The sequence below is a fragment of the Balaenoptera acutorostrata genome, chromosome 3 (genome assembly GCF_949987535.1).
Source record: "Balaenoptera acutorostrata chromosome 3, mBalAcu1.1, whole genome shotgun sequence".
NCBI lineage: Eukaryota > Metazoa > Chordata > Mammalia > Artiodactyla > Balaenopteridae > Balaenoptera > Balaenoptera acutorostrata.
The window spans coordinates 175,167,548-175,183,505 of record NC_080066.1 but is presented as its reverse complement, the minus strand read 5'-3'; the positions used below and the strand labels follow the sequence as shown (position 1 = coordinate 175,183,505).

The 15,958-nt window shown below is 34.8% G+C and overlaps 1 protein-coding gene across 5 annotated transcripts in view; it reads left to right on the top strand.

Annotated features, from left to right (window-relative positions):
• ATG2B (autophagy related 2B) overlaps positions 1 to 15,958 on the top strand; it is a 70,896-nt gene that overhangs the window by 12,139 nt on the left and 42,799 nt on the right. For 3 of the 5 annotated variants that reach the window (XR_009007501.1, XM_007178889.3, XM_007178888.3), the window contains exons 4-16: positions 381 to 483; positions 1,771 to 1,933; positions 2,699 to 2,878; positions 5,032 to 5,128; positions 6,045 to 6,230; positions 7,223 to 7,377; positions 7,470 to 7,575; positions 8,307 to 8,568; positions 9,882 to 10,032; positions 10,956 to 11,048; positions 11,191 to 11,379; positions 13,187 to 13,460; positions 14,837 to 14,939. Coding sequence is in view for 4 of the 5 variants with exons in the window: in XM_007178889.3 (XP_007178951.2) it covers positions 381 to 483; positions 1,771 to 1,933; positions 2,699 to 2,878; positions 5,032 to 5,128; positions 6,045 to 6,230; positions 7,223 to 7,377; positions 7,470 to 7,575; positions 8,307 to 8,568; positions 9,882 to 10,032; positions 10,956 to 11,048; positions 11,191 to 11,379; positions 13,187 to 13,460; positions 14,837 to 14,939 (2,062 nt within the window). In the remaining variant the exon portion in view is untranslated. Of the gene's footprint in view, positions 1 to 324; positions 484 to 1,770; positions 1,934 to 2,698; positions 2,879 to 5,031; positions 5,129 to 6,044; positions 6,231 to 7,222; positions 7,378 to 7,469; positions 7,576 to 8,306; positions 8,569 to 9,881; positions 10,033 to 10,955; positions 11,049 to 11,190; positions 11,380 to 13,186; positions 13,461 to 14,836; positions 14,940 to 15,958 lie in introns of all 5 variants that reach the window. The other 2 variants (XM_057543020.1, XM_057543021.1) reach the window with 2 other exon arrangements.

The following is a 15,958-nucleotide window of genomic DNA, read 5'->3' as shown; positions in this document are numbered from 1 at the left end:
TTGGACTTACGAAAAAATTGGACTCGCTCTCGGAACGGAACTCGTTCATATGTAGGGGACTTACTGTATTCAATTAAATTTCATGTTCTTGTTTACCCTAGTTTCTCCTTTGTTTATTTTATTATGCTTGCATAATGAAGGGATTAGAATTCAACAGATAGTGTTAGTCATTGCCCCAGGTTGAGATGTAACATGGGTAAGTGCTCAGCAAGGCAAAATATTTATTACAAAGCTCAAGATTTGGGGGTTTTTTTAAGGAAAGAAATTCAACTTTTATTTTGTAAGTTCTTATTAAACTAATTTAGTATTTATTCCTTTCATTAGAAGTTTTTATTTAGTATACACATGGTCTCATGTTGACGGTTACCTGTTTACTCTAGTACTAAGAAGAGTAAAAGTCACTTTTATAGACACTGTCTTGAGAATTGAACATGTGCCAGAAAATTCCAAAACTGGAACTGCACTTGAAATTCGAATAGAAAGGTAAGACTTCTTATATCTGAAAGCAAATTACCCTGTTCTTTCCTTTGTAAATAATAAAATCTGACTCATTAGATTTCAGGATGCTTTTGGAGTTTAGAGGTGCTTGTATTAAGTTAATATATTACATTATTTCTGAGTAAAGTGCTTGTCTCTAAGTTATGTTCTAATCCCATTATTGAAAACTGAAAGTACCAGTTGGGGTATAATTATATATAATACAATGCTCTGAATATTTGATTTCACAAAGCAAGTAATTCTCTTTTAGTTAATATCAAATCAAAATAATGACTATTTGAGTGGTACTAAATTTAAGGTACTCCTGTTGGGGAGTTTCAGTTTTTTCATATGAACAAGGTACTATTTAGATGTGTCTCATTAATGTGATAGGCTTTTTTGCTTTGCTTTATTTGGTCTATGTGCTGCTTTAGGCTAAGACTGTTGTTTTCTTTGAAGATTCTGTGAGGGTATTTTAAGGTCAATATGTACAATAGTGATTTACTTAAAAAGATATAAACACATCACTTTTTGTTTTCTGTGTTTGCCCACTTGGAGCACCTATAAATAGCTCTAAAACAGGGATTGATTTACATACCCACTACTGAGTGTTGTTTTGAGGTAGTAACTCTTCACCTGTGTCTTAATGCCACATGAGCTGCCAGCAGAGATAAGCAGAAAGAAGTATGTACACCGAGCACCAAAGACACTTTGTATGTGGATCTGTTGGGGGCCTTTATTGAGCTCTGGTTTCTGTCTTTCACAAAACAATAGCTATTAGTGGAACAGTTACTGTTAACAGATCTTTGAAATTAGGTTGCATTACCTTAAAATGGTATATTTAAAAAGTTTCTAAAGTCTCATGCATTTAGCACAACAATATTTTATTTAAGCTGAAGATGAGTCGTAAGGACTCATAGAATAGTTACAGGAATTCAAGAAATGTCACGTCAGACTTGTGACTTGGAGCCAAATGCTGTCTCACTGTTAACCAAGAGGTGTTTGTGAGGGAGCACAGGAGTTGTTTTCCTTGAAGCTAACTTTAGGAAGTTATTAATTTTTTCCCCCAAATTTAGGAGCCTCAAACTTTACCTTCTTGGGCTTAATGTCTCTTCATGAAAATACTTACTGTAGTAAAGCATGGTAATGCTGACCCACCTTTTAGGTATATTCTAAGAAGAGCTAACACTTGAAAAATTCCTTTAACTTCAACAGCTATGTGCATTTCTTATAATTGCAAGTAGGTTTTCCTAGGAGTTTTATGCAAATGCTCTTTTTGTTTTTAACTTTCAGAACCATGTACTGTGATGAAACTGCTGACGAGTCCTCAGGAATTAATGTACATCAGCCCACAGCTTTTGCTCACAAGTTACTTCAGCTCTCTGGAGTGTCTCTCTTCTGGGATGAGTTTTCTGCATCAGCAAAATCTTCCCCAGTTTGTTCAACTGCACCAGCGGTAAGGAAAACAAAACAAAAAACCAAAAAACCAAGATCATAGATTTTTGAAAGGTTTACATGAGAGTTATTAAAATTTCCTAGGGTATGTAATATGTACTAATAGGTTTCCATATGATGTGAGAGTTAACACAAATATTCAGTAATGGGGGCATATATTTTGGAGATTTAAGAATACTCACATTTATAATTAATGCCATTTCTGCCAGTTTGCTATATATTAACTTGATAGGGAAACACTGGATTCTATGTCTTAGAGGGAAATGATATATTAACATCTAATACCCTTTTTACAGTAAAAACAGGAAATCAAGTAATGTTCACATTTACCTTACATGCTGAATGTATTGCTGAAGATGTATCTTACAAGTCATATCTTAAAGAAGTTTTATAATTAAGGAACTCTTTGTTAATCCCTTCTAAGAGTGGAGAGTCCTTTTATAAATTAATCACTCCATAATTTATCTTTTACTTTATTTCACAAATCTTATTTTCTTAATTATAGAATGTCTATTAAATTTTCTTATTATGGAACTTGAACAGAGACTGTGCTTTATTCATAAAGTCCTTTTCCATGATTTGCCTTTATTAAGGTACTGTGCTGTTTCATGGTAGCTCTACAATACTGGTTTATCCATTGTCACATCATACAGTTTTCATGTCAAATACTTCATTCTTCTTAAACTGACAATTGTATTTTGCATTTCAATTTATTTACATTAAGGTATTTTAAAGAATTGCTTTTCTTCTTATTGCCTTACTGTAGGAAGCTGAGCCAAAGCTATCCCCTAGCTGGAGTCCCAGAATTGTTTATGAGCCACACCCACAACTAACTAGGAGTTTGCCAGAGGCAGCACCCTCTGACCCCGTGCAGATTGGAGGGCTAGTCGGTAGCTTGGGGTTGAGTCTCACATTGAAACAGAATGAGGTACTTCCTGGAGCTAAGGTAAGTATTTGTTTTATTTTCTGTAGATAAAAACAGAATAAAGCCACAGGCATCCTTTACTGTATGCGGGGACCCACTGATTGGTTGCTGTAAATTACCCTGTGACGAAGGGGCCACGGTCTTGGGAGTCAGCGTTTTTACTCTCAGCTGGTGCTTCTGTCTGTAGGTGACAGAGTTCGGGTGAAGACGGGCCTTCCGCCCATCTGGCGCAGCTCAGGATTTGAAGCTGTCTCCTACGCTTACTTTCCTCCACTTCAGAAACATTCATTAGTTCAGATAACTAGGAATGTCTTAAAGAATCTCTATCGTCATCAAATGATAAAGTTAAAGGAAGGAGAGATTGGGAAAGCAAGTTGACTGAAGGGGATGTTTAATTACGTGTATGTAAAACTATCCACCTATGTGTATTTTGAATGGAATGTCCGTTTTTATAATATTTATGAAAAGAGATTGATTTTTTTCATGATGTCTCATAGCTTTTTGAAGACAGTGTAAAGACAACTGTACTCATTTCTTAGGGAACAATATTGAACAGCCTGGAGAATCAGGCTGAATACAGCCTTGCATGTATTTAGTCAGTTAACAATGTGTCTGTCAGGTATTATTTTCAGACTCTGAAAACTAATCTTTCATATAATCTGTGTAAAATGTAGTTTGAGAAGATATCAGGGTTTATTCATTTGTATATTCACTTATCTAACTAGCTCTAGACATTTGAGTGACTACTGTATGCCAGACCCCATACAAGTTCTTGGGACAGATGCAGAGATGAACGGAATGCAATCTTTGTCTTAATACAAGATAAAATAAGGGCATAGACATGGCTGTGGGAATGTGGAAGAGGAAGCCACGGAGTACATGTGAACATACATAGAAAGGTTTTAAGTTCAGCATATAATCAGAAAGAGATCTTCCCACTGTCCCCAGCCTCAACTCCTTGTTGATTTATGGCCTGGGATGTCAGCAGTCAGTAAGGAGCCCCATGAAACCAGCACTCCACGGGTCAGCTTAGCTTAAAATCCTGGCTCTGGGTCTGTTAGATGGCCTTGCGCAAATCACTTAATCTTTGTGAACTGTTTTCTCATCTGTAAGACAGGAACAGTACTAAGAATTAGAGGAAATAAAAGCATCTAACACAGTGCCCCAGTACTCAAAAAACAAAGTTGGTAATAATGATTATTATTATTATTGGAGAATGTATTATTTTATTAGTTAGATCATGGAAATTTCTCAAAGTCACTATGTAATTTATTTTATTTTTTGTTCTTACAATCAGAAGAAATTTGTTTTTCGCCTGGGAAAGGTGCCATTTCCCAAATATAAGTGTTTTCTTAATTGAATTATTTTTAAATTGTAAAATGGCATAAAGATAATAGGAGTCCGTGTTAACATTAGAAATAAGAGGAGGTGAATGAAAAGTAAGGCGAGCATATTCAACTTTCCAGAATGTGATGTAGAGAACAGGGTAATTGCTTTTGTCAGAGTATACTCCAAAAGAATCAGGGTGAGAGTAGGATCGGGCTTTTATTTCTAGAAGGAAAAATGGACAGGGAGTTGGAAAAGAGAAGGGAATTCCACACGAGCTCCCTCTTTCTGCTGTGGCTCTGTGCCCAGTGGCGAGTGGGCTTTGTGGGGCACAGAGGGCATTCACAGGGACACACTGTTGATAGAGAAGGTCCTTGCGTGTTCTACAAAGGAGTGTGATCTGTGGGCAGACTTATGAAAGCCAACTTTATTTGCTCTTGCTTTGAATCAAGCTTTAAAGATTATGATTTGAGTCTTTTGAAATCATGATGGGAATGATTACTCGGTTACTGCTATAGATAGTCCTTCTTGGAGACTGTATCTTAAGGCCTCCTCAAATACCTTAAATACTCAGAAAACTCAGAGAGACACAAAGTATGACATTGGACTTGCCAACGTGGAATTTCTCAGGAGGATTTTCCCTCTTAAAACAACAGTTGTTGGCCTTATATCTTTTCATTTAGGTTGTGTGGATTAGTAGAGAGAATCTTAGGTAAAGGAATCCAAGGCTAAATGATCAGTATTCCTCTTAGTGCATTAAAATATACTGGGATTTGTCATGATGAGTTTATAAAGAGTATTCATCCTGAGTAGTTTTCTTTCTTGCTTTCTTTCTTTTTTTTTTCAAGTTGGATATTGATGGACAGATAGACTCTATACATCTATTCCTGTCGCCAAGGCAGGTGCACTTGCTTTTGGATATGTTAGCAGCTATTGCTGGACCAGGCAAGTATAATTCTGTTATTATTTCTAATTCTTTAAAACTTTTTAGCTAAAATATATAGCATACAAATAGGAAATTGCATTATTATATAGGAAATGTGTGAACTTAAAGCTGTATTGTAGGGACTTTCCTGGTGGCACAGTGGTTAAGAGTCCACCTGCCAATGCAGGGGACACGGGTTCGATCCCTGGTCTGGGAAGATCCCACAAGCACGGAGCAACTAAGCCTGTGCACCGCAACTGCTGAGCCTGCGTGCTGCAACTACTGAAGCCCACGCACTCTAGGGCCTGCATGCTGAAACTACTGAGCCCGTGTGCTGCAACTATTGAAGCCCACATGCCTGGAGCCCGTGCTCCGCAACAAAAGAAGCCACTGCAATGAGAAGCCCACGCACTGCAATGAAGAGTAGCCCCTGCTCGCTGCAACTAGAGAAAGCCCGTGCACGGCAACGAAGACCCAATGCAGCCAAAAAAAAAAAAAAAAAAACCAAACCTGTATTGTATTGTAAATAAGAATCCTCAATAGTTAAATTTGATCGGATCTTTCAAATTGTATTATCATGGAACAAATTGGAGTTCAGATTGTTTGTATCACATACATAACATTTTCAGAACTGACTGGCTTACTTCCTTGGTTGGGGGTAGTACTTCATACAACTGAGAAGGTGTAATTCTTAAACACATTAAATAGCACGCACTTAAAATTTTTAATGACTTGTCTATCAGAGATCAGATCTTCTGATTCCTAGCTAGCTGCTTAGAGCTATTGCTTAGATCTCCAGTTAATATTAAACAGTGGTGGTTTTGCACTGACTGTGGTACTAAGTTGCCATTGATATTGGATAAGTGGGTTGGGAGAGAAATGATTAATTAACTCCAAATTTAATTACTGTTTTGCTTTCCTTTTGTATACTTGTAGAAAATTCAAGCAAAATCGGGTTAGCTAATAAAGACAGAAAAAATCGACCCATGCAGCAAGAAGATGAATATCGAATTCAAATGGAATTAAACCGGTATTATTTGAGGAAAGATTCCCTCTCTGCGGGTGTTTCCTCAGAGCAAAGCTTTTATGAGACAGAAGCGGCTCGTACACCTTCTAGCCGGGGTAAGCAACTCAAAAAGTTGACTTCAGAATCATACATTCTCATCATAGAGCAAGGTAAACTTAATTTTGGCTGCTGTAAAATGGAGTTCAGCAATGAAAAGACTGAAGATCCAAGAAGGTTTAAATTTATCAGTCGATCTAAGCACAGCCTTACAGTGGTGCGCTGGCACGCGTGCTGCAGTGTCCCTTTTGATTGTATAGTTTTGTTTTGTAAATCATGATTTATTCTAAGGAAAGTCAATTAAAAATGTGGATTTACACAGAAGATAAATTGGGGGTAATTATTCATTTTGTCAAATTCTTATGTGCTCTCATAATAACTTACAGTAGTTTTCTTTACATAGGAACCTTTGTCCATTAATCTTTCTATCAATTAAATGTAAATATAATCTTTACCCGGTTTACTTTGCATTTCAGAATGTGTAAGCACTAACTAATACCATGAATAATAAGAATCAATTTAAGTATGGAATGTTGAACTAAATAAAAAATTAAAGTCTACTCAAGAAATTCTGGCCATAAGAAACTTCATTTGCATGAGGGTAAAACAGTCTCTAGAAAGAAGTAAAACATAAATAGAATTCTAAATAAAATATTCAACTCTTTTTTTTTTTTTTTAAAGAAATAGCTGTATCCATATGAAACCAGAGATTGCAAGATATTTATACTATTTAAAAATCTGGATTATTTTAAAATCATATGACAGTTAATGACATTACATTATACCATGTAATGCAGCTTATCATATATTTTTTTAAAAAGTTCACCAGTGGGCTAGCTTAACCTTTTGTTAATCTATATTCAGTTGAGTTTTTACTATGACATTAATATCTTGGTTCCAAAGAAATTACCCCATTTGAAGTAACATAAAATTTAGGACATCACTATATCTCAGATAACCTGAGGGAAGAATATGATATTAATATATATGAACTTATTTAAAGATGTGAATTGGAATTATAATAAAACTGACAAAGTTTAATTCTGTCTAGAAGAAGAAGTTTTCTTCTCCATGGCTGATATGGACATGTCCCATAGCCTGTCTTCTCTTCCACCTCTTGGGGAACCCCCAAATATGGACCTTGAGTTATCATTAACTAGTACATATACAAACACCCCAGCAGGATCTCCGTTAAGTACTACTGTGGTAAAGTATTAATTAATTTTTGTTCTATTCTTGAAAAGTTGCTTCTAAAATTTTGCACTTTATTCATGTGCTTTAAAATAATTATTTTATAGCTTCAGCCAACTTGGGGAGATTTCCTTGATCATCATAAAGAACAGCCAGTAAGAGGGTCAGCATTACCATCCAACCTAGTTCACCCAACATCTTTACAGAAGACTGGTAAGTAAAAAAAAGACATTTGTTGATAGTTTCCCCTGGAATTTTTAAAAACTTAAAAATTAAAAAAAAATTGTTTTAAAAAAATGCCATTCTATTGATTCTTTTCTTTTTCATAAAATTTTCTTTGGTCTAGGCTATTTAACAAAATTTAGAAACAAAAAGAAGCATTGTTGAACAATTCACTATGAAGTGTTTCAGAATAGGTGCCTATTTATTGTATTCTTTGTGTATTTAAATACTTAAATATTTTTAGTAAAAAGTACACAGTAAGTTTCATATCATTATTGCAGTTTAGGGGTCTCAGTCAACTATCTGATTTTTCTTTCACGTTTACACTTTCCTTGAAAGAGAACCTCAGATTTCTTTTCTGCAAAATTTAATTGAAATAGATACAGACTTAAAGGAAAATTTGAAGAGCAGCTTTTGGTTAATCTCTGACTTTTTCCAATACAGTTTTATTAATGCAAAAGTTTTGTTCGTATGTTTCCTATTGTAACAATTTTTTTTTTTGTACTTCAAGTATCAAGGATCTTGGATGTAAAATGCAGAAAGATTAGTTTATTTTACTTGTTTAATATCACTCAAAATGTGTGATCACATGTTTTTTGAGACTAAAACCTCAGGTTTAGTTTTAAAATTAACACATGAGTAAATGTTTTATAATTTTGATATAATGGATTGTTTTAAGTATTAACTTTTTTATGAATATAATTTTAACACATGTATTTCAGCTCTCCCCTCTAGATCTGTTTCAGTGGATGAATCCAGGCCTGAATTTATTTTTAGACTAGCTGTGGGAACGTTTTCAATCTCTGTGCTTCACATCGATCCTTTATCTCCACCTGAAACGTCACTGAACCTTAATCCATTGACACCTATGGCGATAGCTTTCTTTACTTGTATAGAAAAGATTGATCCAGCAAGATTTTCAACAGAAGATTTTAAGTCTTTCCGAGCAGTATTTGCAGAAGCTTGCTCACATGATCACCTTAGGTAAACTCTTATATTTATTAATGATCCTTGAAAAGGAACCAAATGTGGACTTTTCATTTATCTGCAATACCTACCTATCTCCATTTGTTTTTCCAATTCACATTTTAAATATTTGTAAATGAGTAGAGTGAGTGTGGTTTTCTTGAAGTGCTGCAAAGATTTTTACCATAGAATCTCTCATTCAGGTTATTTGGCATGTGAAACATTCAGATATAAGATCTATATAATTTGGAGTTGTCTAAATTATCTTTTCTTTAGTTCCCTGCCCTGCGCTTGTCAAGTTTCTTTGCCCACATTTTGCCTTCATTCCCCACTGACACCATTATGATCATAAAAATAGTTCTTACTGTCACAGGTTTAGTAGAGATGGCAGTGGTGGTAAGTGTAGAATGGGCTAATGCAAAGGGACTTGAAAGTGATTCATATGCCGCTGGCCATGGGGTGGGAAATGATACCAAGGCTCATCCTGAGCGTGGACGCTACATTTTCAATTTCTGCTTAAAAAAAAAAAAAAAAAATCAAAGCTGTTCAAATAGCCACTGATCTTTTTATGGGTTGAGTCGTAATAGATGAGGAGATAATTAAGTTTATAAGTACATATAATATTGTTAATATGCAAATACTATTTATTTTAACATGAGAGTGACCTATAAATTGTCCATTCATATGTTGTTTTATGTAATGGCTTAGGCACATATATTACTATTTTTAGAAAATGCCTTGGGCTTTCATTTTAACTTTAACTTTTTTGAAGTATTAAAATTAATATACAAAGTAGTTTTTACATCTAGCAACAGAAACTCTACAGGTTAGGACCATAATATTTATAATAAAACTGCAAAAACATTTTTTCTTCCTATTTTTGATAAGGTTTCAAATATCTGCCAGTAGGAAATATAATAAATGCAACAAAAACTAGAGGTAGACCTTCATTTGAGTTCCACTGACTAAAGTTTTAAAAATATTGCATGACCCTTCTAGATAAGTTTAAGAAACTATGTACATATATTTTACAGATTTGAAAGATTTTATCCACTGCAGTGTAAATTTTAAAATGTGGAAGAGGGAAGGGCAGTGTTGGGAAATATGTCCTGGGTGATTTCTTATCAGCAGATCTGATTTCTTTATCTTATGTCAGGGAATGGGGAATTTGAAGCAGTCTTTCTGGTTAATATCCTTAAGAATATTAGTTATTACTAACAATTTGAGCTTGTCAGAACAGGTAGGTATTAACAGTTGTGTACTATTCTTTGACACATTGTTTAATCTAGCAGTATATGGATACTCTTAAATGATGCATTTTTTTATAACAGATTTATAGGTACTGGCATCAAAGTATCCTATGAACAAAGACAAAGATCAGCTTCTAGATATTTCAGTACTGATATGTCCATAGGGCAAATGGAACTTTTGGAATGCCTGTTTCCGACTGATTTTCATTCTGTTCCTCCTCACTATACAGAGGTAAATGCTGATACTTTTCCTTTAGGATTAGTCTTTAAATGTCTTGCTTGTTAAGAATTGTGTGAACAACAATGATTTTCTTTAAAAAGGCATAGGAAGTTGTATAGGAAGAAGTTTTTTGTGGTGTTTGCATTTATATTTTGTTGAAACAGATTTTTTAAAAATATATTTATTTATTTATTTGGTTGCAGCAGGTTTTAGTTGTGGCAGGCGGGCTCCTTAGTTGTGGCATGCGAACTCTTAGTTGCAGCATGCATGTGGGATCTAGTTCCCTGACCAGGGATGGAACCTGGGCCCCCTGCATTGGGAGCACAGAGTCTTACCCACTGCGCCACCAGGGAAGTCCTGAAACAGACTTTTAAGTGTGGCCTTTAAGGCCATTATAAGAGTGTGTTACATTTTTAGAGTTGACTTGTTTTAGAGTCAGACAGGTTATGGGACAAATGACTTAATTTCACTCATTTTCCAAGCACTCTTAATTTCAGAAGAATTCTATTATTCAACAAATAGTTATTGAATGCCTACTATGTGCTAAGCACTGTTCAAGATAAGTGAAATGTCTTGTGCTCATTTATAGTTAATCTGATTTTTTTCCTATCCTAAAAGCATGTCTTAGAGAAACTTTTAAAAGCTATCAAAATGACATTTTTATTGCTGTTACTTTGCCCTTGTGACTTATTTTATTTTCAAAGCGCTTTATTTGAATCCTCACATACATTTTGCAGTTGTGCTACTAAGTATTTCAGAAGTTAACTAATTTGTCTAAAAGTCACATTGCTAGTAAGTGACAAAACTAAAGCTTAAACCAGCCTGTCTGACTTCAAAAAGCTCTTTCCACTATTATATTAGCTCCTCTATTAATTCATGTGATTAATTATAGCTTAATATTGTACATTTCATTTATCTTCATCTTTGTTTTTAAGCTTTTAATGTTCCATTCCAAAGAACAAACTGATTCTCACCCCCCTGTGTGTCTTCAGCTTCATTATAAGCATTCTGAGAATAAAGGACCCCAGGTAAGAGATCTGTTTGTGTGATTAGCACCTGTAAATTTTCATTTGATGTATATTTTATCACAATCACAAGGTTTTAATTTAATTTTATAGACTCGTTACTGATCATATTAATGCTTTCTTTTTCTTTTTTTTTTTTTTTTAGGGTAGTCAGGCAAGACTTAGTTCTGTTCCTCAGAAGGCAGAATTACAAGTTAAGTTAAATCCAGTGTTTTGTGAGCTGGATATCAGTATTGTGGACAGGTTAAATTCTTTGCTTCAACCACAGAAGCTCACTACAGTAGAGATGATGGCATCACACATGTATACTTCATATAATAAGCATATTAGTCTGGTAAGTATTTAAAAAGTTGCAAATACACATCATGATCATAGCTAGCTAATAGGCTTATTGGGATGATTTCTGAGCTTAAGTATTCTTAGTAGGTTAAATAGCATATGTTATTAAAACGGCATTATTTGTAATAATGAAAAAAGGAGGCATCTTTAATGTCTAGATAGTAGACTAGCTAAATAAGTTGTGCTAATGTACTGAGTGCAATTTTATGCTGCCACTTTAAATGATGGCTATAAAGAGGGTACAGCAACATGAAGAAGGCTCATGAAGAAGTATGAAGTGAGAAAGTAGAATATATTATTCCACATAAACTTTTATTACAACTGTGTAAATAAAATTGTATAGAAAAAGACTGGATGGAAATAGACCATTTGGTAGCATTGATTATGTTAGAGTAGTAAAATTAGATTTCCTTTTCTGTGTTTATCTGAATTTTACAAACTGTGACTATAATATCTCGATAAAACTTTATTCACACATATAATGAACTAGTTGAATCTCCTGTAAAATGCAGCCCATATAATGTAGAATATACTCTTGAAATTGGGAACATAGTTTATTGTATTGTGTTTTGGAGCATCACAATGTATCACTTTTACTTAGATCTGGTGCCTGGAGTCTTTTCTAAGCTAATCAAGTAAGTCAGGTTTGTAAGGTGTCTGTTAGGAATTTTAGGATTAGGCAGAGACAGAGACAACTTTGTCTAAAAAGAAAAGGGAAAAGATATTTTTCTGCATATTTGCCTCTCCCTTAATTAGTGGTGAGTATTCACATTAAATCAAGTTTCTTTAATTTTTATTGTCAACAATTGCTATTTTAAGTTCTGTGGGGCAAGTGTTTATATTTGCTGTTAGCCATAGATGTACTGGGATGATGATTTTATCTCTTGAGCAATTTTTGCTGAGAGTGGGGGTTAGTATTAGAAAGTCAAATAAGGGAGAGAAAAAATAGGATCCAAGTCTTAGCATAAAAATGGAACTTTCTAATCTAGGTGGTTAGAGACTGATCCGTGAAATTGAGGATTGTTGTCACCTACACTGTACTCTGGACTAAAGCTTCATAAGTTTTCATTCATTTTAGAGGAAAAATAGAAATAGACTTTTATCTGAAGGGCATGTTCTTTGACCCCTTTATTATAATGTGGCTTCAAGTAAATGGTGCATACGTGTTTTGGTTTCTAAGGGTCATTTGATGGCATCATACCCTTGGGTTGGATGGGAGCTCGGAGTGAGCCATTTAGGGGGAAGTCAGAGTGAGTCGTTTAGGGAATATTAATTTAGAACCCGTGATGTTCCAGGCCTGGGCTTAGCCCTGGAAACGCAAAGGTGAGTCAGGGATGGGCCTTTGCATTTGGTGTAATTCATCGGATTTCACGCTGAAGTCTTTAAAGCAGCATATTGGTGGATAAATCCTTCAAATTGAATGCTGGGTACTATAGTGATTTTTACCCATATTGAGTTTGTTGATAAGCTAATTTACACATTATTCTTCATAGTCTATAGTAAGATACATATACATCTATAGCACCTGTGTCTTCACTTTGGTTCAGTTTTTATTTTAATTAATTTTTTTATGTGAGGATTTAACTTTTGCCAGTAGTTTTGACTTTTGTCAGTAGCTGTTGCATTATAAAATTTCACTACACTAAATTAATATGATAGTAGTTAATATGAATTGTGTGTTAATACATTATCCTGAATGAGGAAATAGTGATTATGTATATTGTAATGTTGAATACTAGTGTCATTTATGTTTATTTGCTTAATTTAACGTTTTGGCCTATTTTTGATGTTTTGTGTTTTAGCACAAAGCTTTCACTGAAGTATTTCTAGATGATTCACATAATCCTGCAAATTGTCGGATATCAGTACAAGTTGCCACGCCGGTATTAAACCTTTCTGTTCGCTTCCCAATACCTGATCTTCGATCAGATCAAGAGAGAGGACCATGGTTTAAGAAGTCACTTCAGAAGGAGATTCTTCATTTAGCATTCACAGATCTAGAATTTAAGACTGAATTCCTAGGAGGATCAACCCCTGAACAAGTTAAATTGGAACTTACCTTTAGAGAACTAGTTGGTAAGATTGACCATGCCTGTAAAAGAGCCAGACTAGAAACTAACAACTGCTACTGAAACTTACGTTAAGAAAAGTATATGACAGCCCCCCAATACAATAAAATTAAAGAACATATGTTAGAAAGCAGGTTTAACAGCTTTTTTCTAATATTGTATACAAACGTGATATCTGTCAGTTTTTGAAAAGAAACTACAATGCACGATGATTTATTCACTTTGAGAATATAGTGCTTTAGCCTACATTTTAATACCACCTACTACTTACTTGTTGTAGGGCTAATAGTAGCCAAAATTTATTGAGTGCCACTCTATGTTTGCTGTGTGCTGAGCACTTCACACACATTATCTTGTTTCCTTTAATCATCATAGTTACGGTAGGCTTATTATTTCCAATTATTTTTATCATTTATAAGTGAGGAATCTGTCGACTTCTGAAGAGGTACCTCCCAAGGTCAATGTAGTAGTAAATGGCGGAATCAAGATTCAAACCCAAGTCTGACACTAGAGCTTGAGCTTTCAGCCATCGTACTAATAGTGACTTTTCCTTGTAAATCTGTTTTAAGTTCCCCTCCTCCTCTTTCTGCTCGCCTCCTTCTCTGTAGGCTGCAGTTTTCCTTCCCTTGTTTTCTCTGAGTTTTACGTATCATTATAGATATTTAAAATTGACTTGCCAGTTACGATTTCATGAAAAGGCCTTTAGGGGTTATCTGGAATCTTCCCTTATCTCTAGTGATAAGAAACTCATTATTCTGGTGGAAAGTCATTCTTTGTAAAATAGAATGAAAAAACATATATGGGGTTATTGTGAAGTAACTCTTACAGTGCTTGGTACAAAATAGACATTTAAGAAATGTAGTTATTTCTTAAAATAACTGCATTAAAAAAAAAATCTGTTCCTAGACTAACTGCATAAACTTTTATGAAGAATAATCACTAAGTGGCACTCAGTAAGTGGTAACTACTATATTTAATATGTTATGCTTATTTATTTATTTATTTTTTTGGCCATGCCACGCGGGATCTTAGTTCCCTGACCAGGGATTGAACCTTGCCCCTGCATTGGGAGCACAGAGTCTTAACCACTGGACCGCCAGGGAAGTCCCTTATATTTAATATGTTATGATTATGCACCTTACACGTTAAACATTCATACTTAAGAATTTGCGTTTGAGCAGAAGACAGCATCTTTAATTTATCTGCTCATCCTGTCTCCCCACATGTACACGTGCAGCAGGAATAAACGAATAAATGTTGTAGAACTTAACACTGCATTATGTCCCTGATTTAGAGGATCTTTGCTCCTCGAAGGAGGAAAGTATCTTTTCTCTTAGTATTTGAGAAGAAATGCATCTCCATGAATCAGTCTTGTTTTATTAGGGTCATTCCAGGAGGATAAAGGAGAACCATCCATTAATTTTTTCCACGTGACTAGTGGAGGAGATGGAGATACAGCGTCGTCAGATGACTTTGACTGGCCGCGGTGAGTAAGCAAATGGACATGATACATACATTTAATGAGACTTTCCTTTCAGAAACAAGTTGCTGTAGCTTTTTTGACTGACATTTTGGCTATTAAATTTAAGCTAAAAATATCCAGCCTTGATGAGAAAACCCCAAGGAAGATGGAAAAATTAAATAAAAAATATGTACTACTTTATCAAAGGTGCCTATGAGATACTGACAGAGATGGACATATAAAATGTGTTCTTTGGCCTCAAGTTACTTAGCCTAATTAGATGGACAAAAGAATCATACCCATTCTAAAAATAGTTCATTTGTGAAAAGGACTTTAGTAGAAGAGGTATCATACCGCACCATTTGGTTAATTATCAGATGAATTTTATAGCCAGTGATTATTTTAGGAAAGTATTTTCAAATCTGGGGAACTTTTACAGAACACTGATTCTTGCGCCCCACGTTGAGATTCTGAGATAGAACCTGGGCATCAGTATAGTTTAAAAATACACCAGGTGATATGTTCATAGCAGCACTATTCACAATAGCCAAGACATGGAAACAACCTCAATGTACATTGACAGATGAATGGATAAAGAAGATGTGGTGCATATGTACAATGGAATACTACCCAGCCATAAAAAAGAATGAAATAATGCCATTTGTAGCAACATGGATGGATCTAGAGATGATCATACTAAGTGAAGTCAGAAAGAGAAGGACATACCATATGATATCATTTATATGTGGAATCTAAAATATGACACAAATGAACTTAACTAAGAAACAGAAACAGACTCACAGACATAGAGAACAGACTTGTGGTTGATAAGCGGGAGGTGGGATCGGGGAGGGATGGAATGGGAGTTTGGGATTAGCGGATGCAAACTATTATATATAGAATGAATAAGCAACAAGGTCCTACTGTATAGCACAGGGAACTATATTCAATATCCTGTGATAAACCATAGTGGAAAAGAATATGAATAAGAATATATATATATACATATATATGTATAACTGAATCACTTTGCTGTAAATTAA